Here is a 24932-nt window from a genome sequence, read left to right on the forward strand (position 1 = left end):
CTTATAACAAAATTATTATAATAATATAAAATAAACTAAAAATGTCTTAATAATCAATCTCAAATTCTGTATTACAATATATTAATTTTGTTGATTTCCAAAAAAAAGGTGATGATCAAATTCAGCATTTTATAAATAGAGAAACTGAGGTTCCAATAGTTGAAATAGCCTGCCCAGGAACACACCATAGTACAGTCAAAATTGAAACCCATCTGCTCTCATTCCAAATCCAGTATCATTTCTTTGGAACCACATTGACTTCCAAAGTAGAGCAGTGACTCCTCCAACTGTGGCATGATGGATTGAGTGCTCAAAGACCCATTTCTGTTTCATTTCACAAGTTGACTCTCATATCTAAAATACTCTCCCTCTTCACTTTTATTTCTCAGAATCCATACTTTTTGTTAAGTCTTAGCTCAGGTCTTCTAAATGAAGCCTTTCATGTTCCCTTTCCCCCAAAATCTCTTTTCTTTTTTTCCCCCTTTGGTAATTTTGTTCATGACTACATTTGTTCTTGTCTTTCCTAGCTAGATGGTAAGCCTCCCAAGGGCAGTGACCTCTTTATTTTTGTCTTTGTAGCTTCATCACCTAACACTGTATCTGGCATGAGTTAGACATTTAAATGTTTGTTAATTGATTGATTGGATTTGGTGTCAGTAAACTTGGATCTGAAATCTCACCTCCAATCTTTAAGGAATTATTCTCATTAGAAAAGTTAATTAACTGCTCTGAGTTTTATATGTCCCCTATGAAATGGGGTCAACAATACCTATAGGTACTTGTAGCACCTACTCTTTTTTTTTGCAAGGCAATGGGATTAAGTGACTTGCCCAGAGTCACCTAAGTATTAAGTGTTTGAAGGTGGAATTTGAGCTCAGGTCCTCCTGACTCCAAGGCTGGTGTTCTATCCACTATGCCACCCTGCTGCCGCATAGCACCTACTTTCTTTTTTTAAAATTTAATTTTATTTTTATTATATAAATATTTTGTTTTCCAATTATATACAAAAGTAGTTTCTACCTATCATTTTTTGGTAAGATATTGAATTTTACACTCCCCCCCACCTTCCTCCCCTCTCTGACAGAAGGCAATATGATTATCTCTACATTTTTCCATGCTATGCATTGATCAAAATTGAATATGTTGAGAGAAAAAAACATATCCTTGAGGAAAGAATAAAATATTAGGGATAGCAAACTTATGTAGTACATAAGACAATTTTTTAAAAAATTGAACATAATAGTCTTTGGTCTTTGTTTAAATTCCACAGATCTTTCTCTGGATAGAGATGATATTCTCTGTCACAGATACCCTAAAGTTGTCTTTGATTATTGAACTAATGGAATGAGCAAGTCCATTAAAGTTGATCATCACCCCTATGTTGCTGTTGGGGTATGTATAATACTCTTCTGGTTCTGCTCATCTCACTCAGCATCAATTCATGCAAGTCTTTCCAGGCTTCTCTGAAATTTCATCCCTCCTGGTTTCTAATAGAACAATAGATTTCCATAACATACATATACCACAATTTATTCAGCCATTCCCCAATTGATGGACATCTCCTCAATTTCCAATTCTTTGCAACCACAGAGATGCTACGAATATTTTTGTACAAGTGATGTTTTTACCCTTTTTCATCATCTCTTCAGGGTATAGTCCCAGTATTAATATCTGCTTTCGAAATGACTGTGATTCTCAAATAAGAAAATGTATGTAAAACACTTTAAAAATTGTATGGAAATTCATATAGACATATGAACTGTTATTATTAGTGAGAACTAGCTTGGCAAATCACACCTCTGGCACCTACTAACTGTGTGATCCTGGGACAATGACCTCTTTACTTGGTTACTTTACTTGCAGAACATAGATGTTGATCTGCATTGTATCTCTTTGTTTACCCCATTTGGAATTTTCTTGACAAACATACTGGAGTCATTTGTTATTTCCTTTTCACATTTATTTTACAGATGAGAAACTGAGGCAAACAGAATTAAGTGACTTGCCCAGGGTCACCCAACTAATGAGTATCTGAGGCAAGAGGGGAACTCAGGACTTCTTAACTCCAGGCTAGGTGCTTTATCTACTTTCACCTCCTAGCTGCTTACAGGTCCAAATCAACATACATACATATATATATATATATATTACAAGTAGTGTCCCAAAAGAGTGCAACTTTAATAATTCATAAGTATAAATGCTACAAACTTGCCCCCCAAATCATTTTAAAGTTATTATATAACTATTTTATTTTTAAGATAGTTTAATTTTGTGGATTGTGAATACTAACTTTAAATTTTTAATTTTAATTAGATGGGCTACCCTATCATTATGCAAACAGTTTTTGCATGATACTTTTTCAAACAGGTAGATTTAAAAGAGGAAGTCCTTTCACTTGGTCACCTCATTCACACAACTATCTCCATTAAACTTTTTCTTGTAGGATCACATCAAAACTCTCATATAGGCAAAAAAATCTAATTCTTTGGATGATCTCAAATCTAGTATGTCAGAGGCAATCAATTCTGTCACTGAACAGAAGCTGATTAAAGTTTATATGATTTAAAAACTAACTAGAGGAATGTAAAACACAAGATTGTGGTTATATTGAACTTTAATAAGACACATGAATATTTTGACATTTTAAACAACCATTCAAATGATTTTTTGTAAGTTTAGGCTTACAAACATACTTCTAAAGTTTTTAAAGATTTATAGTACATTAAAACTTCTGAGATATAAGTGTATATGTGTATATGTTTATCTTATGTGTAAAAAAAATAGTAAAAGCAGACATCTGAGTCACTATACCCAGACAAAGGCATTTGCAATATGTAGAAAATCATCCACCATGTAGAAGTTGGGAAGTCTTGATTTAAGTAAGGTATGACCACAGACTTGTTTACTATATCCTTGGATCCTTTTCATACTGAGTGCCCCCAGGAGATAAAATAGCTACCACATATTTGTCCATTGAACATCTCACTCAAGACTCAACAAACATGGTTCTGGCATCATGTGAGACAAAGAGCTCTTTCATCTTCCTCTCAATCCCCTTGCTCTCCCATTTTGGTGGAAGTTCGTTTGAAGTCAGGGCATTGCTTCTTAATTAGCAGGTCCCATGAGGCTCCTTATAGCTATAAGCTGTTCTGAGTAAATAAATAGGTGGGGAGGGGTAGAGAGAGAAGAAAAGACAGAGAGGAGAGATAGAATCTCACAGAATTTAAAAGATTTACGGAGACAGCATCCAAAAGCGCTTATGAAATGGACTTTTTTGGAGAAGGAAACTAGTGGCAATGATGAGATAGAATTCAACTATATAGTTTCATTCTAAGTGAAAATACGTTGAAGTTAGCTTCTTATTGATAGTCCTGGTTCACAAGAAGGAGATTCATAGAAACATCATCGCACATATTAGAACTGGGGAAATAATCCATCTTCTAGTCAGTTCTGGAAGAGTGCCCTATTGAGATATTGAATTACTGGGGCAGAATTCCCATGCATTTTCTTACTCAGAAAAGAGTGAACAGTGGTGGATAAATAAAGGGAGAACAGATTAAGCCTGACTTTTTCATTTCAGCTGGGAATTCATGTTAGAATGAATGAAGGGGAGTCTGCTGTTTCTCTCCTGTATTTTCTCACTGAACTCTCTGAAGCTCAGTTTCTTCATCTGTAAAATGGATCTATACTGTTTGCTTCTCAGAAGAAGACCTAGTAAAATATCAAGTCCAATTCAGTTTTTCTCCAGAGAATACATAATTAGTCCTAGCCTCAAACCAGATGTAACTCCACAAAATCAATGCTTAGACCCTTTACTCTCAGAAATTCCCTGAAGTCTGTCACAGTATCCTGGCATAGGGTATCCTATTTAGGTGACACAGTGGATAGAATACTAGGGCTGGAATCAGGAGGACCTGAATTTAAGCTCAGCCTCAAAAGCTCATTAGCTGTGTTACCCTGTGAAAGTCACTTCACCTTGGTTTACCTCAGTTTCCTTATCTATAAAATTTAAATAATAGTAGCATTTATTTTCCTGTGTTTTTATAAGGATCAAATGAGAAAATAATTGTAAGACCCCTGGTGTCTGATATGAAATAAGTGCTACATAAATGTTACTGTTATTGTTGTTATTGTTAGTAATTAAAATTATGTCAAATCAAGTCAATAAACATTTATTAAGCAGCTACTATGTAGCAGACATTGTGCTTGGTCCTAGAATATCCAGGCCGCTAGGTGGTATCATGGATGGAGCACAAGCCCTGGAGTCAGATAGACTGAGTTCAAATTTGGCCTCAGATACTTATAGTTGTGTGATTGGGCAGATCATTTAACCCTGATTTCCTTGCATCCAGGGCCATCTCCAGTTGTACTGATTCATATCTGGCCACTAGACCCTGATGGCTTCAGAAGAGAAATTGAGACTGGTAATTTAGCACAGAAACCCTCACTCAAATCCAATTCATGTGCATATCATAGTCTCACCTCCCTGAGGTCAAGGTCTTCTTCAGGAATGAAGGACAGACAATAACAATAGAATACCCAAGAGGAGACAGTGTGGAATACTGGGAAAAGTATTGTGTTTGAAATCAAAGAAACTGATGTAAAATCCCAGCTCTACCACTCACAATCTGCTTAGCTTTAGGGAAGCAATTTATCATCTCTAAGTCTAAGTTTACTTATCTATAATTTGGGGAAGTTGTAATAGAATATCTCAAAGATACCTTCCCAAACTACAATTATAGTTTTGTGATCCTGCCTTGACAAAGGCAATATTGAATGGGGGTTTAAATAACTGGTTAACTGCTCAAGTAAAAACTTCTACTCATTTTTGCGTGCCTAAGTCAGAGAGGATACAGTGAAGGACACTGAAAAAATGGGATAGACTAGTACCTTCTTGAGATGAAAAACAAAGGCCTGTTTTACCTTGTCAGTGATTCTATTCTTGGTTAATCACTTTGTTATATCATGCCACAGTTGTAGGGAGGCATTACTGTGAGACATCACCATGAATGATAATTGAGAAAAGCAGGAGTGGCACAATGGATGGAGCACCAGCCCTGGAATCAAGAAGACCTGAGTTCAAATTTGAACTCAGACATTTAATAATTACTTGTTTGGCCTTGGGCAAGCCACTTAATCCCATTGCCTTGCAAAAACCTAAAAGAAAATTCAGAAAAGCAATGGAAGATATACAATGCAAAGTTATGTCACAGAAATCAGAAACTTGTTATATAAGATGGCTACCAAAAAAGTAACAGGAAAGAACAGCAAAAACAAACAAAAAAAACCACCCAAAAATTCCAATTAAATTTCACAAAATTGCAATGATCAAGCTTCTCCAACCCTCACCCCTCAAAAGCCTCTTTCTTTACAATGTTGCTATGCTCCAGAGCTTAGCTCTGACCTAGAACTCAAGTTCCTACCACTTAGACTCTTAGTTCCTGAGTAATTAGCATTCACTTTAACTTGCCTGGACTCAAACTCACCATACAATTTCCTGATCACCTTCATTTTATACTCCTCTATGTGCCTAGACCCTCCCTCCCCCCTCCTTTCCCAATAGGTCAATAAGTTCTACCATTACTCAGATCACTATTTTCTCCAACTTTTCTAAAATATTCCTCACCCATTACTCCTCTATATATGGTAAGTACCCCTATTAAAGTATAAGCTCTTTGAGGGGAGCGATTATTTTACTTGTTTTTATTCATATTTCTAAGGCTTAGCTTAGTCTCTGGCATATAATAAATGCTTAATATTTTTTTCATTCATTTATGAGAAGGTACTTTCTAACTCCCCATTTTTCCAGAGGTAGAGAATTATGAGTCTGGAACCTTGCAACTTCATGTCAGAATTTCTCTATGTATTGGTTAGTTTTGTTGAACGTTTTTCTTCTTTATTATAATGAATGACTCCTGGGGACAGTGAGGAAGAAGGGATACATTGAGAAATGCAGATGATGTAAAAATAAAAGATATTAATAAAATTTATTTTAATGGAATACTAAAAAAAATCACTGATCCTTTATATTATCATTTTAGACCAGGGGGTCTAACTTTTCTTAAATTACAGACCCTTCTTTTTAGTAATATGGCAAAATGGATCCCTTTTCTGATGATGTTTTAGATGCATAAAGTAAAATACATATTATTAACAATTTAATTATATTGAAATATAGTGATAAAAAAATTCTTAAAAAAAGTTCACCTGACCCCAGCTCAAGATGTACCCTTCTAGAGTTCAAAACATTCTATCCTTGTCTGTTCATCTTGTGTGACTCTTTTCCACATCTACTTATAGTTTACCTACAAAAGATCTGCCCAACATACTTGGGGATTCCCAACATGAGGTTAGCAGTACAGAACATGAACCATTCAATGGTTCCTCCCTTATCATACACTTCTTTAATGATATAACCTTGACTTTACTTCTTCTTTTACCTTCCTATTTGTCATATGTTACAATCCATTCACACCTACCATACACCTCTACATCTCCCTTTTAGATAAAACTTTTTATTTCTTCAGTGACTTATTTTCAGTGACTTCAGAGACTAACAATCATGGAATAACACTGATAAAATATTCATCATAAAAAGAAAATTATTAAACCTATGGAATGACAAGAATAATAGTGGTAACAATAGAAGCATTTTTGAGCCTCTAAGGTTTGCAGGGGGTTATTCAAAAATTATCTCATTTGGTTTTATCAGCATTCTAGTGAGATAGGTGTTATTAATACCATTTTATAGACAAGGCTATTGAGGTTCAAAGAGATCAAGTACATTTTTTATGATCAAAGTAAGTGGCAGAATCAGCATTCAAACTTAAGCTTTGTGGTTTCTTCTCTGAGAACCATGGCAAGAATAGTTGACTAAGAAGATACCTGGGTTCAAGTTTCTGCCTTTAACTAGCTACATAAACTGGAATAAATCACTCTCAGGGCCTCAATTCCCTCAATTGTAAAATGAGAGGACTAGACCAGATGATCTCTAGAGTCCATTTCATATCTAAAAATGTATGAATCTTTGCTAAAGAAATCTTTGTTCATCTTATAGATGCTACTCCCTTGGATGCATTCTCCATATAAAACTAACATTAATGGTACCTGCCTTAGATGTCTAGGACCATCTTCTACTTCCTTTTTACCCTTCATTAGTCCGGTGTTATTTAGATGGAGTGATTGCATAGGACAGTAAGGGTATGTTGAAGATGACATTTATTCAGGGTCTGTCTAACTTTCCTATCTCTCTGGCAGGACCTGGGAGAGCCACTATTTGGTTCAGGAGCAACTTGCCCTCCCATCCCCTCTGCCAAGATCCAGCAAGATGCTCTCTTAGGCCATTAATGGATTAGCACAAAATTTGCCAAAGTATGGTTTAGTTTAATGCATTATTTAATGAGTAAAGAGAACATATGGCTGCTTCTTTGCTACCCTCCAGAGATTTTTCCCCTATCCTTATCTTGCATCTTTTATTTCTTTGCTGTTCCTCTTCATGCCTTCTATATACTGACCAAATTGGACTACTAGTTGTTCCTCAGATTTTACCTTTGACCTCTTTCTTCCATGTGCCCATTTCTATGCCTAGAATATCCCTCTTCCTCCTCTCTCTGTTAGAATCTTAATCTTCTTTTTAGTCCTTCTCAGATATTACTTCCTTTATGAAGTCTTCCTAGTTTTTTCCAGTTGTTAGTCTTTTTCCCATCCTTAAATTACATTTTACATACTTATCAAATACAAACTGTGCAAGTCATCTTGACATAATATATAGAGTGCCAAGCCTGGGGGTCAGGAAAACTCAAGTTCAAATCCAAGAGTATCTACATTGTAACTGGAGTAGTCAGATACCTTCTAGGAGTTTCAGGCAATTACCCAAGGTTCTAAGGAACACTTAGGTTGAGATCTTACTGATAGAGGGAGTTCCTGAATCAATTTGTTTCTCTCAATAGAAAGTAAGTTTCTTAAGCATAAAGATTATCTTCTAAGAATTTCCATTATCTGGGATATTTACAACTGACAGATGCCTAATAAGTATTTGTTCATAGGTTTATGGATTTAGATACAAAAAAGCCTTAGAAATCATTTAGTCCAACCCATCTTTTTATGAATGAGGAAATGAGGCATAGATAGGTAGAAATGTTAAATTACTTGGTCAAGGTCACTCAGGTAGTAAGAAAAGGAACCACGATTTAAAGCTAGCTACTTTCCATCCCCTCCCAGCTTCTGTTAGAGTGACTCCATTAGTTAAATTGAACTGAATTTAACTGAGTTGAATTGAACTGAATTGAATTGAATCTGAATTCTTCCTGCTCCCTATCAGAAGACCAGCTTCCTCAGCAGTAAAATAAAACAATAATAATGAAGCTGTAGGCTATTTGTCAAAGGATCTTACTATTTCTGGGTTAAAAACACTATGTGGATTCAATTCAACAGATACATCAACCAACTAATATGTTTAAGACTCTTTGTTAAAAGGGGCATCTAGGTGGTCCAGTAGAGAGAGCACTGGCCCTGGAGTCAGGAGGACCTGAGTTTAAATTTGACAGTAATTGTGTGACCATGAGCATCGCTGATTGCCTCAAAATAAAAATTTTAAAAGATTTTTTTTGTTGGAAATGACTGAAATCAAAATATATTCTACTTGATTTCTCACATGTACAATTGCTATATTTCTTCACTTTTCAATGGGAGGGGAGGGGCTAAAAGGAGAGTGAGAATGTGGAACTCAATTTTTTTTAATGAATGTTAAAAGTATTTATATAAAAAAACCTGTTGGGAGAAGGGAGATTCTTTGTTGGGAGATGACTAAGGTACAGTTTCTATTCTTTGTTTTTTACATTTTTTTTCAAGGTAATGGGGTTAAGTGGCTTTTTCCAAGGCCACACAGCTAGGTAATTATTGTCTGAGGTCGGATTTGAACCCAGGTACTCCTGACTCCAAGGCTGGTGCTCTATTCACTGCGACACCTAGCCGCCTATAGTTTCTATTCTTGAAGGACTAGCACAGTAGGGTTAAAAATGATGCTTGTGGTTGGAATCTTTCTTTCCCATAAAAATCATACTTTATCTCCAGTTGCTAGTTTCTTTGAATATCTGATAAATTAGTTATCAACCAAAGGAGGCTAATTCAAATTGCCCCAAGGGAGCTGAAGTGGGTGAAGAACTCATTAGCTTATTCCCAGAGGGGAAGTCAGAGACATCATTGGAATAGGATTAGCCTGCCAAAGATGTAGCACAGAGCCATTCAAACTTTAATGTTGAAGAGGTGCATATAAAATTAATGCTTCAGAAAGAATGCTGGGAACAATAAAATGGCACAGACCTTTTTATTATAAAAGAGAAGCTCTCCCACATATGTTTCTTAGAGATCGATGATAGAGTCATTCAAACAGTGCCAGGAATGGTGAGTTAGGTTTGACTTATCTTTGAGATGAAAGGTAGTTTGGGATCTTTTCTCTAACTGGGAGTGAATATATGGAAAGGCCAATAAACTCCCTGGTATTAGTGATACTTTCTAGCCCAGTTTTGTAGAGATTTCACTAAGTAATTACTCAACTCTTGAAAAGTTTTGAGATGGAGCATGGAATTATTATTGGCTTTACAAAAAGAAGAGACAATAAAGAAGGATTTATGCATAGATGAAGGGACAAGTTGGAATAGGCACATAAGATTCCTTAATGCTACTTATATCTGTTTTTTAAAGTTTTACTGATACCTTTGGGGTTTTTTTATTTTATTTTTGTTTTGTTTTTGTGTTTGCACAATGATCTCTTCATAACAGTCCTCCATTGATCACTCCTTTGAAACACAGAAAAAAATAAGTATTACTCTCTAATATAAAGACAATATCTGACTGTATGTGCAACATTCTCTATTCATGCTCTACCCCCCCAACTGTTTACTAAGAGGAAGGAAGTATATTCCATCATTAGTTCTCCAGACAAAGGTTGGTTATTATAATTAGACTTTTCCCATTATGGTTTTGATACATCATAGGTTGACATAAGAAATTAAATGGAAATTTGGGGGAAGTTTTTTGGAAACCACAGACATTATTCAATATTCAGCATCTAGCAAATGTCACACAAAATGTTTAGAAGCTAAGTAAAGCTGATGATAGTTGTACTTGCAGAAGACCATGGTATCAGGGAGGTGATGCCATGACAAGCACATGAACTAGATTTGAGTGAGGAGGTGCTATGCTAAGTCACTAGTCTCACTTTCTCCTGTGGAGCCCTCTGGATCCAGTGCCAGATGTGAATTGGAGGTGTGAACTGGAGATAGTCCTGGATGAGAGACAATCAGGATTAAGTGAGGTGCCTAAAGTAAGTGTTAGTAAGTATCAAATATCTGAGATTAGATTCAAATTCCTATCCTCCTGACTACAAGGCAACTTCTTTATCCACTCTGCCTGCCCTAGGTATATAAAACATATATAGTATTTTTTTAAAAAGTTCATCTGTTTTATTTTGTTAACATTCATCCATTTGCATATGTATATTTTTAAGTTAGAAAATTTCCTTCCACCCACCCTTCCCATCAACCTCCCTTCAACAGTGAACAGTCAGGTTAGCATTGCACATACATATTTTTGATAAACATGTTTACAGATTAGTCATTTTTGGGTATGAGGAATTAGATTAAGGGAAAGAGATACATAAAAGTTAATTTTTATAAAGTGTTCATCAGATTAAGAAGGGTTTGTTTTTTGGTTTTGGGTTTGGTTTTACTTTTTTGTTTTATTTTTCTTCCTCTGGATGGGGATAACATTGTCCATAGCTGGTCTAATAGGACTGTTTTAGCTCTCTGAAGTACTTAGAAGAGCTACTTCCATCAAGGTTGATCATCTTACAGTGTTGTTAATGTGTAAATTGTTCTCTTTGTTCTGCTCCCTTCACTCAGCATCAGGTCCTATAACTCATTCCATGCTTCTCTAGAGTCTGACGCTTTATGGTTTCTTATAAAACAATAATATTCTATTTTATCCATGTACCATTAACCATTCCCCAATTGATGGAAACCCCCTCAATTTCCAATTCTTTGCCACTACATAAAAAGCTGCTATGAACATTTTGCAACATGTGGGACTTTTTCCACTTTTTTATGATTTCTTCTGCATATGGGCCTAGAATTGGTAATTGCTGGGCCAAAAGGAATGAATATTTTTTATTGCTCTTTGGCCATAGTTTCATGTTGTTCTCCAGAAGGGTGGATCCATTTACAACTCCACCAGCAATGAATGCATCAATGTCCCAATCCTCCCAAAACCTCTCCAACACTGATCATTTTCCTTTTATTCTCATCTTAGCCAATCTGATAGGTATGAAGTTGTTTTCATTTGCATTTCTCTAATAAATAATGATTTGGAGCATTTTTTCATATGATTATATATATATATGATATATATTATACATATGATATATATATATCATATATATATTAATTCTTCATTTGAAAATTGTCTATTCATACCCTTTGACCATTTAACATTTGAGGAATGACTTGTAACCTTCTAAATTTGATACAATTCTCTATATGTTTTAGAAATGAGATCTTGAATCAAAACCCTTAGTTGTGAAGATTATTTCCCAGTTTTCTGCTTTCCTTCTAATTTTGGCAGCATTGATTTTATTTGTACAAACCTTTTTTTAATTTAATATAGTCAAAATCATTTATTTTGTAGTTTATAATGTACTCTAATTCATATTTGGTCATAAATTTGTCCCCTTTCCATAGATCTTATAAATTGTTTCTTGGTCTATTAATTTAACTATAGTGTTGCCCTTTAAGTCTAAAATCCTATACACATTTTGACCTTATTTTGGTATAGGGTGTGAGATGTGGGTCTATACCTAGTTTTTGCTTTACTATTTTCCAGTTTCCTCAACAATTTGGTTAGTTCTCATCCCAGAAGCTGATGTCTTTGGGTTTGTCAAATGGTAGGTTGCTGTAGTCATTTACAGGTTTCTTTTGAATCTATCCTAATCCACTGATCCATTATTTTATTTATTTTTAGGGTATTTTTTTTTTTTTGCAAGGCAAACGGGATTGAGTGGCCCAAGGCCACACAGCTAGGTACTAAGTGTCTGAGGCCGAATTTGAACTCAGGCATTGCTGACTCCAGGGCTGGTGCTCTATCCACTGCGCCACCTAGCTGCCCCATTATTCTATTTCTTAACCAGTACCAGACAATTTTTATGATTGCCACTTTATAATATAGTTTTAGATCTGGTAGAGCTGGACCACTTTCCTTTCCTTTTTTTTATCAGTTCCCTTCTTATTCTTGCCCTTTGCTTGCTCCAGATGAATTTGTTACATATTTTTCCTAGCTTGGTAATACAGTTATTTGATAATTTGATTGGTATGGCACTGAATAAGTAATTTAATTTGGATAGAATTGTCATTTTTAGATCTGATTATTTGGGTGAGAAGTGCTTTATAATTGTGTTCATACACTTTCTGGATTTGTCTTGCGGAAAAACATGTATAGTATCGTATAAATCAGGTATAATATATATATATATATATATATATATATAAACATATGTGTATAGTAGTATAAGATATCAAAATATTTTCTTTTTAATAACACAATAATTTAGACTACTATGTTACAAAGAATCAAAAAATTTTACACAGATTCTCCATATTGTGGTGACACTATTATTTAGCAATCTCTTTACTAAGTACTTGAGATACAAAGAAAGGCAAAAGTTCCTGCTCTCAAGGAGTTTACCATCTAATAGGGGAGGTAGCATGAAAACAACTATGTAAAAGCAAGCTTTATACAGGATAAATGAGTGATATAACCATTGGAGGGAAGAAGACTAGCATTGAGGGGAATGTGAAAAGGAGTCTTCTGGAGACTGTGGGACTAATTGGGAGCTGAAAGAAGGTGAGGAAATAGGAGCTAGAATTAAGGAAGAAAAGTTTCTCCAGGCATAAATGTCCAGAACTAAAAGATGGAACTTGTTCAATGCTCAGAACTTATTCAGCAAACAGGAAGGAGATTATTATCCCTGGATCAAAGAGTGAGGAGTTGAAAGAAGGTGAAGGAAGCCTGGAAGGGTGAGAGGGGGAGAAGAGATGATGAAAAAGTATGGAAGCATCAAAATTTTCTTATCATGTCCCACAAAGTCAAGGACCATCTTTCTAGTGCCAGTGCCTAGAGGACTTGATACATAATAGATATACAAGAAATGCTTATTGAAAGACCAAACTGTGAATTTAGACTTGCAAAGGACTTGAAAAGTCATCTAGTCAAATCTCTTCAAATAAAATTTGAAACTGAGATCCAAGATGACTATTAATTTCCCAAGGTGAGGGGGTTACAAGGTCCAAGTGGCATTCAGATCTTCTGACTCTACTCCCAGGGTTCTTTTCTCAACATCCTGCTGCCTCCAATAGTATATGAGCCTCTTAACGTCTGTTTCCTCCTTTTGTGATTTTTCTCCCATTAATCCTGTATTTAACTTTTTTTTTGGACATAGTAGTTTCCATGTCATCTTCCCCATTAGATTGTGAGCTGCTTACATATAAGGATTTCCTCTTATCTCTCTTTGTATACTTGGCACTTGACAAAATGCCTGCTACAGCATAGGTGCTTTAAGAAATGTTATTATTATTGTTGTTGTTGTTGTTCTTCTTCTTCTTCTTCTTCTTCTTCTTCTTATTATTATTATTATTATTATTATTATTATTATTATTTTAACTTGGTTTGACAGAGCTAAATCCTGATTCCTTAGATTCCAGAATTATATCAAGTTCTTAGCTCAACAACTCAAGTCTCATCCTTTTTCTCCCTAGGTTCTTTCCTTCTCCTCAACACATCTGAAAACACCAAACATACCATTCTGAGTCCTTGGATGAGGAGCAACAGTGAGCACTGCATCATGGAAGTGTCTGTATACAGGGACCCCCAAACCTCTGGGAGATACATGGCCCAGCTTCTACCACACAATGAAGCTAGGAGAGAGATCTTGCTGGTTCCACATCCAGAGACACATGGGTAAGTCTATCCCTTAATTTGAAACTAATTTTTAAACTAGCTTTTGGCATGTGTTCCAGGGTACTTAAGTTTATATCAAATATACAATGATCTTTTAAGGATGGGAATCTAAATTGGAACTTTACCACTGATACTCCCTTTGGGGATCACTATAGTTTTGAGCAAGGATAAGAGGGAGGGATATCCTTTTAACCTCATTGACTGATTGCTTCTCCAAGGTCTAAGAATAACTGGTAGAGTGGGCAATTAATAATTATGTTTTTAAGAAACTTATTGACCCACACCCTGATGGAGCCAAGAAAGAAAGAGACGACTACAATATTTAAAATAGAAAATTAAAGTGCTTTTTGATGTTGGAATCTGGACTTTCGTAAGGAAAGTCACAGTAGGAAGAAAGAACTTCAAAACATCTGAACATGGATATAATGGCTATCCAGGAAGGTACTACAAGGCTCTGGGGAAAGAAACTAACCTGGAAGTTGCACCCAAGTGGGCCTTTAACTGTCCTCTTCAAATGCTCTGCTAATTCAGCAGATAGAGAGCATTATCTGAGACCTCTAAGACTCCATAAAACCCTCCAGTTATATGAAAGAACCACTTCAGCTAAGCCCTCTAAACTTGCTTGTACTTTAATTGCTCACAGGACTCTGGTATGCATGGGAAAAGTGCAGAGAGCAATAGAAAGGAAAGGAGTTTGAACAAATGGAACTGCTCCTCCCAGTTGCTTTATCCTTTCCATGGGTTTATATAATGGCCAGATAAGTGAACCTTCATTTTAAGAGTGCAAGAAATCTGTTTCCTCTTGCAATTAGGACTGAGCCAATATGCAGTCTGGGGGTCAAATACAACTTGTCTCTTACTGAAACATGACCTGAAAGAGATTTATAGCAATTTTCCCCTACCTAATTAGCTAGCTCATAGGAACTAGCAGGATGATTACATTAACCCCCACTTAGTGCTGTCACTATGTAACTTACTTCATCAAATGTCATACTAGAAGGCTTGGCTAAATGAGAGACTCTTCTTGTAAAAGTTGTCTTATCTATGCACACTTTTCTCCTGTGATCTGATGACTTCGGTAGACATGTGGCTACTCTGAAGTAGGGCCAGCATTGCAGTCGTTTCTACAAGAGGAGTTAAAATTTCTAGATTTGCTTCTGAAAGCACAGTACCTTGCAAATACTAAGTGTTTAATAAGTGCTTCTTGGAGTGGACCAACTTGAATAGAATTGGTCATGGGACTTTCTACTTTTTGAGTCAGACACATCTCAAAGATAGCTTCTTGGGCAAGTTCCATTCCCCTATGAGGCTATACAAAGAAAATGTGACTTTTCAGGTCTGCAAGAAGCATATCTGATCCCTATAGTAATTTCATGTGCCCCATCCCCTTTGAACTTTAAAAGCTTGACTGGGCTTGCAGATTGCCTTCCAGTACAAATGAAATTATGGCAGCTCTTTTTCTCATATGTCTACATGTAGTTCTCAGTGCTCCAGCCAGAGAGACTTTTCCAGGTGACTGGAAATCACTTTAGAGCCAAGAGCTTCTTCTCTGAGCAGGGGAAGCCAAACATGCCTCGGCTTTTGGTAGCCTACTGTTTCAGCCGAACAATTACATGGGCTTGTGTCTCCTTCCAGCACAGCTGCTTCTTCCCATATTGAGCCCAGTTTGCAAGGGCTTGCATTTTCAGGCATGGGGTAAAGGAGGTGGCCAGAGGCTTTGGAATACTATACAAGTCTGAAGGGCTTTTGTTGAGTTTTAAGCTATATATTCTAACCCTTCCTTTCAAGACTCACCAGTGTCTTTCTCTTCCAACTAGCTTTTGAAATTTTGATATAGGTACTTGCAGAGTGTGTTAGCAATATGGGTAACGCAGGGCTTATGGACTTGGAGCAACATACGGCAGGCTGCAAAAGTGCATAACTCTGAGGTTAGGAGAGACCTGGGTTCAAGAGAAAGGTACCAGTGAAGATGTCAACACAAAATGACTAGTGCAATCTATTTTTCTGGATTGGCAACCCATATGTTAATTCTCTGAGCCTCCAGAAAATGATACAGCTTTGTGCAAGGCTTCAGTAGACCAGAATCCAGAAGAATTTTTTGGATTAAAAAATCCTACAAGAAATAATGTAAGGGCCAGAACAGAGGGAAAATCAGAGGCTCAAAGACTCTTGCAAACAAGTGAAAGGAATTTAATTTGTCCAGTTTTTCACAGAGTCTTGTTGAAAGATAGCTCTAGAAATGACTGTGGGCTTCTTTTTGAAGTTGAGATATCAATGGGTGCAACTTTGATTGGGGAAAGCATGCCAGACTTTTTTTGTTTTTGGTCCAGACTTCAGTCTTCATTGGAAAAAGTACTCCCAGTATAGAAATTCTTTCCACTGATGGAGATTGGTGGCTCATTTTAAACTTATAGTTTTTCTAAAATCCTCTGGGGAAGCTTCTGTTTGATAAACCCAAAGAGTCCAGCCATTGGGATAAAAACTCCCTCGTTGATAAAAACGGCTGGGATAATTGGAAGTTAGTATGGAAGAAACTTAGATTAGACCAACACCTAACATCCTTTACCAAGATAAGATCCAAATGGTTACAGGACATAGACATAAAAAACAATACTATAAGCAAATTAGAAGATCAAGAGCTAGTTTACCTGTCAGATCTATGGAAAGGGGAGCAGTTTATGACTAAGGAAGAGTTGGAGAACATCACCAAAAACCAATTAGATGATTTCAATTACATTAAATTAAAAGGCTTTGCGCAGATAAAACCACTGTAACCAAGATCAAAAGAAGTATAGTAAATTGGGAAACAATCTTTACAACTAATGATTCTGACAAAGGACTCATTTCTAAAATATACAAAGAACTGAATCATATTTTTAAAACAAAAAGCCATTTCCCCAATTGACAAGTGGTCAAAGGATATGCAAATGCAATTTACAGATGAGGAGATCAAAGCAATCCATAGCCATATGAAAAAAATGCTCTAAGTCATTAATTATTAGAGAAATGCAAATTAAAGCTTCTCTGAGGTACCATCTCACACCTCTCAGATTGGCCAATATGACCAGAAAGGATAATGATCACTGTTGGAAGGGTTGAGGGAAATCTGGGACACTATTACATTGTTGGTGGAGTTGTGAACTCATCCAACTCTTCTGGAGAGCTATTTGGAACTATGCCCAAAGGGCAACAAAAATGTGCATACCTTTTGACCCAGCAATACCACACTGTGTCTATATCCTGAAGAAATGATTAAAAGGGTAAAAACATCACTTGTGCAAAAATATTTATAGCAGCCATGTTTGTTGTGGCAAAGAATTGGAAATCAAGTAAATGTCCTTCAATTGGGGAATGGCTTATGGAACACTACTGTTCTATTAGAAACCAGGAGGGACAGGATTTCAGGGAAGCCTAGAGGGATTTGCATGAACTGATGCTGAGTGAGATGAGCAGAACCAGAAAAACACTGTATACCCTAACAGCAACATGGGGGTGCTGATCAACCTTGAAGGACTGGTTCATTCCATCAGTGCAACAATCGAGAACAATTTTGGGCTGTCTGCAAAGGAGAGTGCCATCTGTATCCAGATAAGGAGATGTGGAGTTTTAACAAATTTCAAGGACTATTCCCTTTAATTTAGAAAAAAAAAAAACCAGATATCTTATTGTCTGATCTTGTTACCTCTTAGACTTCTTGTCTCTTCTTTAAGGATATGATTCCTCTCTCTCATCACACCCAATTTGGATTAAGGTACAACATGGAAGCAAAGTAAAGACTGACAGATTGCTTTCTGTGGCGGGGGAGGGAAGAAAGATTGGGGGGGAAATTATAAAACTCAAATAACATCTTTAATAAAAATAAATTTAAAAAAATAAAATCTTCTGGGCATTGGCAGGCTACATACAGCTTCTTAGCCCATGGTCATACAGTCAGTTTATAGGATCCTGAATTTAGAAATATTTTAATTTAAATTTTTTTAAAAAACTATCTCTCCCAGCTCCCTTATAAGGAGGAAATGAGGTCCAGGAAGTTGCCCAAAGTCACACACATGCATGTCAGAATCACATCTTGAACCCAGTCTTTCTGGGTTCAGAAACAGTGGTCAAAGGGCATAGTAACAACTGAATCCCAAACCAGAACTGTATCTACTATTCCATACTATTTCTCTAAAATAATACCATATAAGAGGTGGCTAGGTGGCGCAGTGGATAAAGCACCGGCCCCGGAGTCAGGAGTACCTGGGTTCAAATCTGGTCTCAGACACTTAATAATTACCTAGCTGTGTGGCCTTGGGCAAGCCACTTAACCCCATTTTCCTTGCAAAAAAAACCTAATAAAATAAAATAAAATAATACCATATAGATGCCAGCCATTATTATTATAGGATATAAGTTTCTCAGGAATAGAGACTTATTTTTGTCTTATCTCTAATATTGGCACATTAATAAATTCCTGTTAAAAAACTGCTGAATAAATACATAGAACATATAATAACTGATAATGATACATCTAGAACTTTGAAGTTTACATTAAAGTAATTTACACTCATTATCTCATTTGATTCTCACAAGAAGTAGTGGACAGAATACAGAACCTCAGATAATTCCTATCAGTGTGACCCTGGACAAGTCAATTAAATGCTTTCTTCATCTGTAAAATGGAAACCATAATAGCCCCACTACCACACAGGGTTGTTGTGAACATCAAATGACTTTGTGTGTGTGTGTGTGTGTGTGTGTGTGTGTGTGTGTGTGTGTGTAAGGTTTTTTTTGCAGATCTTAAAAGTACTATAGGTGTTATCATGACTACTATTATTAACAATATTGATGTAGATTCTAAAGGATTAATTATTGCACCCTATTACTAAGATATAGTGAACTTACATGACTTTTTAGGAATTACCTAGCTAATGCCTGAGGCAGAATTTGAACTCAGGTCCTTCCTGATTCCCCAGTCCATTGCTTTTTATCCTGTATCAAATCTTTCAACATTAACTGTCAATGCTGCCACAGCAACCCTAGGCAAATCAGCCTCAACCTGCTGAACACAAGGTTCTGAAGACAGACTTTATTGATGTTACAAAGTCACCTAGACCTAGCCCTGCTTCTTCCAGGGTTCTACCCTCTCTCTACAAGGCATTTTAGGAACAGAACCTTTCCTCAGTATTTTTCCTCTTCATTTAGTGAAGAATAAAAGCAACATCAAAAAGCCAAATTAAAAGGTTAGTATTGTGGACTAGGCCCAATTGTCATGCCCACCTCAAACAAAGATCAATATATGGTGAGACAGGAAGGTGGCAACCTGAAGGGGTAATCAATAGTCTGTTTCAGTCTGTTTGGGAGAATTGTCCCTGTGTGCCTGTTGGAAAATCTGCAAGGGCAGAAATATTACAGAACAAAGGCATTTGCCTTTTACCTGAAAAATACGGAAGCCATTGTCTATGTCCATGATCTATATACATGGAATATATATTCACAGGCATGCCCATATTACATGTTTATCACTTTAGTATTATCCTACTTCTTAGATCAAATTTACTTATGCTTAGAGCTTAGATATTCAGCAGCTTACATCTTCAACATTCTTATTTTAATATCAGAAATTTTAGTACTTAGAACCTAACAAGATTTGATGTAAATCCCAAACTACATATTTTACATCTCTGACCCTATATTCTTAACAGAAGCAAGGAAGGAGAATCATTTTGAAACTAGGTCCTCTGACACCAAATCTGAGCTCTTTTCACTAAATTCTGAAGTCTAGGGTATGTTTGTCATCAGGAGGCTAGCCCTTTAAAAGATAAGCCAAAGTGATATCTCAAATACTTTCCAAAATTCAATCCTCTGGCCTTGTGACTGAAGTTCTGTTCTTTTGGTGCATCAAAGGGGATAATAGCAGCTGAGTAACAATGACAGTGATTATCGCAAATCTTGCTGGCTTCCTCTCATAACAGGAGAGAGTGATTTGGGATTGGTTTTTTGGGAAAGAACAGAATATGTTTGTAGTAACAAACATGGGAAAGCTGTAATAATAAAGTTTGAATCAGAGGAGTGAGTAAGGAATGGTAATGCAGAAACTGGGTTGTCCTCAGGAAACCAGGGGAATCGTGAGTCACTGGTGAGTGATGCAGGTTGGTAGGTGATGTCAGTCATAGTATCCTACTTGGAAGCAACTGCTAACAGCAGAGGAAAAACAGTAAAGGGAATCACTACAGCTGCTCCCTTCCTGGCTAAGAAGACAGAAGAGTCTGCATGAGGTCCAGTAGATTTCAAAGGACGATTGATCACCTCTGTCAAAGTCACTTGGTTTTAGTGGAAACTTTGGAGGGACAGAGGAGATGAAATGCCAGACCTGATCATCCATTCATCTGGCTAGAATGACAGACCACAGGAGTCAAGAGTATAAAATCAAGCACCAGAATATGAACAAAACAATCCCATTGGAATTCACTGACTTCCAACTTATCAGTTCAGCTTTAAGTCTTAAGAGCTCTGGAGAAGTTTTCTTAGGCCCAATCTTCCATTGCACTTTTCTCTCAATGCATCAAAGCTTTCCAGTAGCCCAGATTTTACTAAGTAGACATGGGAATCAGTGGGTAGACATGAGAATCAGCCCCTGCAGGGTTGGATGTTACCAATCAATTGGTAAAAAATTAAATTTAAAAAGAAGACTTCATGGATAAGTAAGTCGATACTTGATTTTATCCGAATGGGTGGTCCCCCTCTGGTGCAGATTGTAACCATCTTCATCCCTTTTTATTCTATTCCTTAAAAATCAGCAAGCTATTTATTATTCAGCATCTAATACAGGCCAGACAATGTCCTAGGTGTAAGAGATGAAAAATGAAGATGAAAAGGGAGGAGTTTGCTTAATGAGTTTACATTCCATTGCATTTTATTAGTAAAGCACCCCCATCTTTGGAGGTCTTCAAATAGAGACTAGATGATTATTAAATGTGCTACTATGGAGAGTTCCTTTGTGTATTGGTTGGAAAGGATAGTTATCTAGAATCTATCCAATTTTCCAAATCTGTGATTCTAGAATGCTATTTTATGTCATTCTTTTTAAAAAAATTAATTATTTTATTCTGAACTTAAGAAATAAAACAAATATTTCCATAGCATAGAGGAATAGGAAAAAAGGATTGATTGTATAAGAAACTGCAAATGTATTAAGTAAAACTTGCTAATTTTTTAAATATATACTTATCATATAACTTCATTTTTTTTCTTTCTTCCCCCCTACCCCCCTCTCTAGAAAGGGCTATCATGAGACCCAAATATATTTCTATTTATCAGTTCTTCCTAATTCTTTTTTTTGAAAGGCAATGGGGTTAAGTGGCTTCCCCAAGGCCACACAGCTAGGTAATTATTAAGTGTCTGCGGCTGGATTTGAACTCAAGTACTCCAGGGCCGGTGCTCTATCCACTGTGCCACCTAGCCACCCTCTTCCTAATTCTTGCATATAATTTCCTTTAAACCTTTCTTGGAGAATCTATCAGGAAGACCCTGGAAACCTTCTTCTAGGGCTTTAATATTTCCTGAAATTATTGTAGCACTTAGGTTGCCATCTATTAACCCTATATTTTCACCATATGACTAACCTGTATCCCTTCCTGGTTCTGAATATCTCTAAAAGTGTATATTATACCTCCCCTGAAGTCAATATCAGTAGTATACAACAATTTACATTGAATCAGTCAATCAATGTAAAAGCATTTATTAAATACTAGAGGTTCTAACTGATACAATGGATACATCACTGGACCTGGAGTCAGGAGTTCAAATCAAGCCCCAAACCTACTCTAATCCACCACTCTAAAATGCAGTTTAAGATATGGCATTGCTTTGCCACCTTTTCTTCACACTTTTTTTCATTGATTCCCATGATATTCTTGACCTTTCCTTCTTATAGATGAATTTTATTATTTTTTTCTAATGCTATAAAATACTTTTTATTAATTTGATTGGTATGGCACTTAGCAAATTAATTTAGGCAAAATCTTCATTTTTATTACCTTAGTTCAGCCTACCTATGAGAAATAGATATTAGGGATATAGATTTTTTTAAAATGAAGAATGTCCCTTTCTATAAGAGCTCACACTGTAATTGGGGGGCGGGGAGATATCATATAAAAGATCGGTCAGTTAGAGGCCAGTTGGATAGATCAAAAGTTCTAAAGTTTCCTTGATATGTTAGAAGATAAGGTCCAAGGACCCTTAGGGTACATCATGTGAGACAGTGTTTGATGGTCTGGAGGACATAGAGGCAGGAATGACCCTAAGGTTAGGAGAACATTAGAATGGGGTAGCAGGAAAAATCATAAGATATGGTAGTCTTCCTTTTTAGCAAAACCCCTGCAACCAGTATGAGAAGTTGTGGTGATATCTTCCCACTCAACTGTCCTGTAACCCTCTGGGAGCCTCATTTTCTACAAATGTTAGATGGAAATCATACTATTTTTACTAACTATTAGGGTTATTGTGAAGAAAGCACTCTGCAAACCTTTGAAAGATTCTATAAGTGTGAGTTATTATTACTTAAAAGAGGCAACAGCCGTCTCATTTAATCTTCATATTGGGCAAGGATAAAGCCAATAATATCTTTATCCCCCCTAAAATTAAATATTTTATTGAAATTTTAATATTGAACAGCACTGTAACCACCTAAGCCTGTTTAGTGACCATTGCAGTTAAATTCATTTCAGTGACTAAAACTATATAACTTGTTTTCTTTTTTTATGTTTATTACCTCACCTACTTGCTCTGCTTCCCAGTAGAAGTATTCCCTTATAATAGATGTGTGTATGTGTGTGTGAGTGTGTGTGTGTATGTGTATATAAATCAATACAGTAGTCATATCTGAGAATGCAAGTCTAGTTCTGTCTCAGTGGACTTTTCTTTCTCTGCCAAGGGATGGAAAATGTACTTTAACCTCAGTATACTGAAATCATGATTGGGAAGGTCCACTTTTTCCTACAGATAGGCAGAAGTACTCAGAGCTATTTCAAGCTTTACTGTCCTGAAAAGAGAGGATACAATATTATAAATGTTATATACTGTACCATACAACAATACAATAATCCTAAATAGGTTTGAAATTCAAACCTACAAATGAACCTCTCCAGGAAAATAAAACAGAATGGCACCTGACCCTGACAAGACTTTCTGCCTTATATTGCAGCAGTGATCATAGAAAAGAATGTTTGTCACATTTTTCAAATTCTCTAATAGTGAAGTAATCTAAGTCGCTTAATATAATAAGTAACAATCCAGAAGTACTTATTAAATTGCTATTATTAAATTCATTTCAATAAGTATTTATTAGATATCTATTAGGTGTCATAATGTTTGTCCTTCATTGTCAAAGAAGATTATGACTTCAGGAAGGTGATGTCAGGAAAAGTACGTGAATTGAATTTGAGTGAGGGGGTCCTGTGTTAAGTTACCAGTCCCATTTTGTCCTCTGGAGCCATCTGGGTTCAGTGACCAGAGGCCAGATATGAATCAGGATGACTGGAGATATCTCTGGATGCTATCAGGTTTAAGTGACTTACCCAAGGTCATCCAGCTAGTAAGAGTCTGAGCCTGGATCTGATCTCAGATCCTCCTGACTTCAAGGCCAACACTCTACCCTCTGTACCATCTAGCTGCCCCTGGGATCAAGCATGGGACATTCTGCTTGGAAGAAGCAGATATATATAAAATGAGATAATACATATATATACATTTCATAGTGTAAATATTATACAAGCTAATATATATATATATATGTATTTATACATTAACCAAGATAACATATGCATTAAAAATAGTGTATAATGCGTACATTGTACTAGATAATGTTATATATTATACAATATATGCAACATATAATATATAATTTATTTTATTTCTATAACTATATATATACAAATATTATATATATATATATATATATATATATATATATATATATATATACATATATACAATATGGTTGGTTGATAGTTGACCTTCATTCTCAAAGAAGACCAAAATGACTTCACTATGTGGGAGTCAAATACAATATAAAATATGGGGTGGCTAGGTGGTGCAGTGGATAAAGCGCCAGCCCTGGAGTCAGGAGTACCTAGGTTCAAATCCGGTCTCAGACACTTAATAATTACCTAGCTGTGTGGCCTTGGGCAAGCCACTTAACCCCGGTTGCCTTGCCAAAAAAAAAAAAAAACTAAAAAAATACAATATAAAATATATGCAAAGTCTTTGTGAAAGTGAAGGGAACCCTAATAACTGGAGACTTCAATGGTACACTATTCTGTAGCAAGATAGAAATATAAGTAAGAAATAGTTCATACATTCAAGTCCAATAGGGGATTTAAAAAGCTACACAAATAAAATGCAGTACAAGTTAGGGTGCATTGAATGCCTGAAACAATATGGAAGGAGGGGAGTATTGATTCTGGAGTCAGAAGAACTGGGTTCAAATTTTGCCTCTGATGTCTACTACCTGAATAACCTTAGGCAAGTCACCTCACTTCCCTCTTTCTTAGTTTCTTTATTGGCAAAATGAGAGAGTTAGATAAAGTGGCTACAGAGGTTCCCTCCACTTTAAGACTCTAAGTGAGGCAAAGGGTTTGGAGATCAGGTAAGGAAGAAAACCTGACCCGAGAAGAGGAATCAGAAAGTAGAGTAGAAGACACTGAGTAGGAATGGGAAGAGTGGGTTGACTTCCAATCAGTGTTGGTGTAGCAGAATTGAGGGAGGTTGGTTATTGATCACACTTCTATCCTTGATTTCCTATGTGATCTTGGATACATCATTGAGTTTTTAAAATGGAAATTTTAGGGGCTTCTCTTAGAAAAATACTTTTAGCCATACTTCTCTTGGGTTCCATATCTGCCTGCACACTCTTTCAGGGCTATTGTTTCCAGGCCTTTGTGGAG

At 36.2% G+C, this 24932-nt stretch overlaps 1 protein-coding gene and 1 long non-coding RNA gene across 3 annotated transcripts in view; one reads left to right on the top strand and one right to left on the bottom strand.

The window, feature by feature from the left end:
* The window catches only part of ALK (ALK receptor tyrosine kinase), a 1220046-nt gene that overhangs the window by 657791 nt on the left and 537323 nt on the right, over positions 1–24932 (top strand). The window contains exon 4 of the mRNA XM_074209779.1: positions 13806–14007. Within this exon, the coding sequence (XP_074065880.1) occupies positions 13806–14007 (202 nt within the window). The remainder of the gene's footprint in view (positions 1–13805; positions 14008–24932) is intronic.
* Positions 1–24932, bottom strand: part of LOC141504649 (uncharacterized) — a 144464-nt gene that overhangs the window by 116362 nt on the left and 3170 nt on the right. The window lies entirely within an intron of this gene.

This window comes from Macrotis lagotis, chromosome 1 (genome assembly GCF_037893015.1).
Source record: "Macrotis lagotis isolate mMagLag1 chromosome 1, bilby.v1.9.chrom.fasta, whole genome shotgun sequence".
In the NCBI taxonomy this organism is placed as follows: Eukaryota; Metazoa; Chordata; class Mammalia; order Peramelemorphia; family Peramelidae; genus Macrotis; species Macrotis lagotis.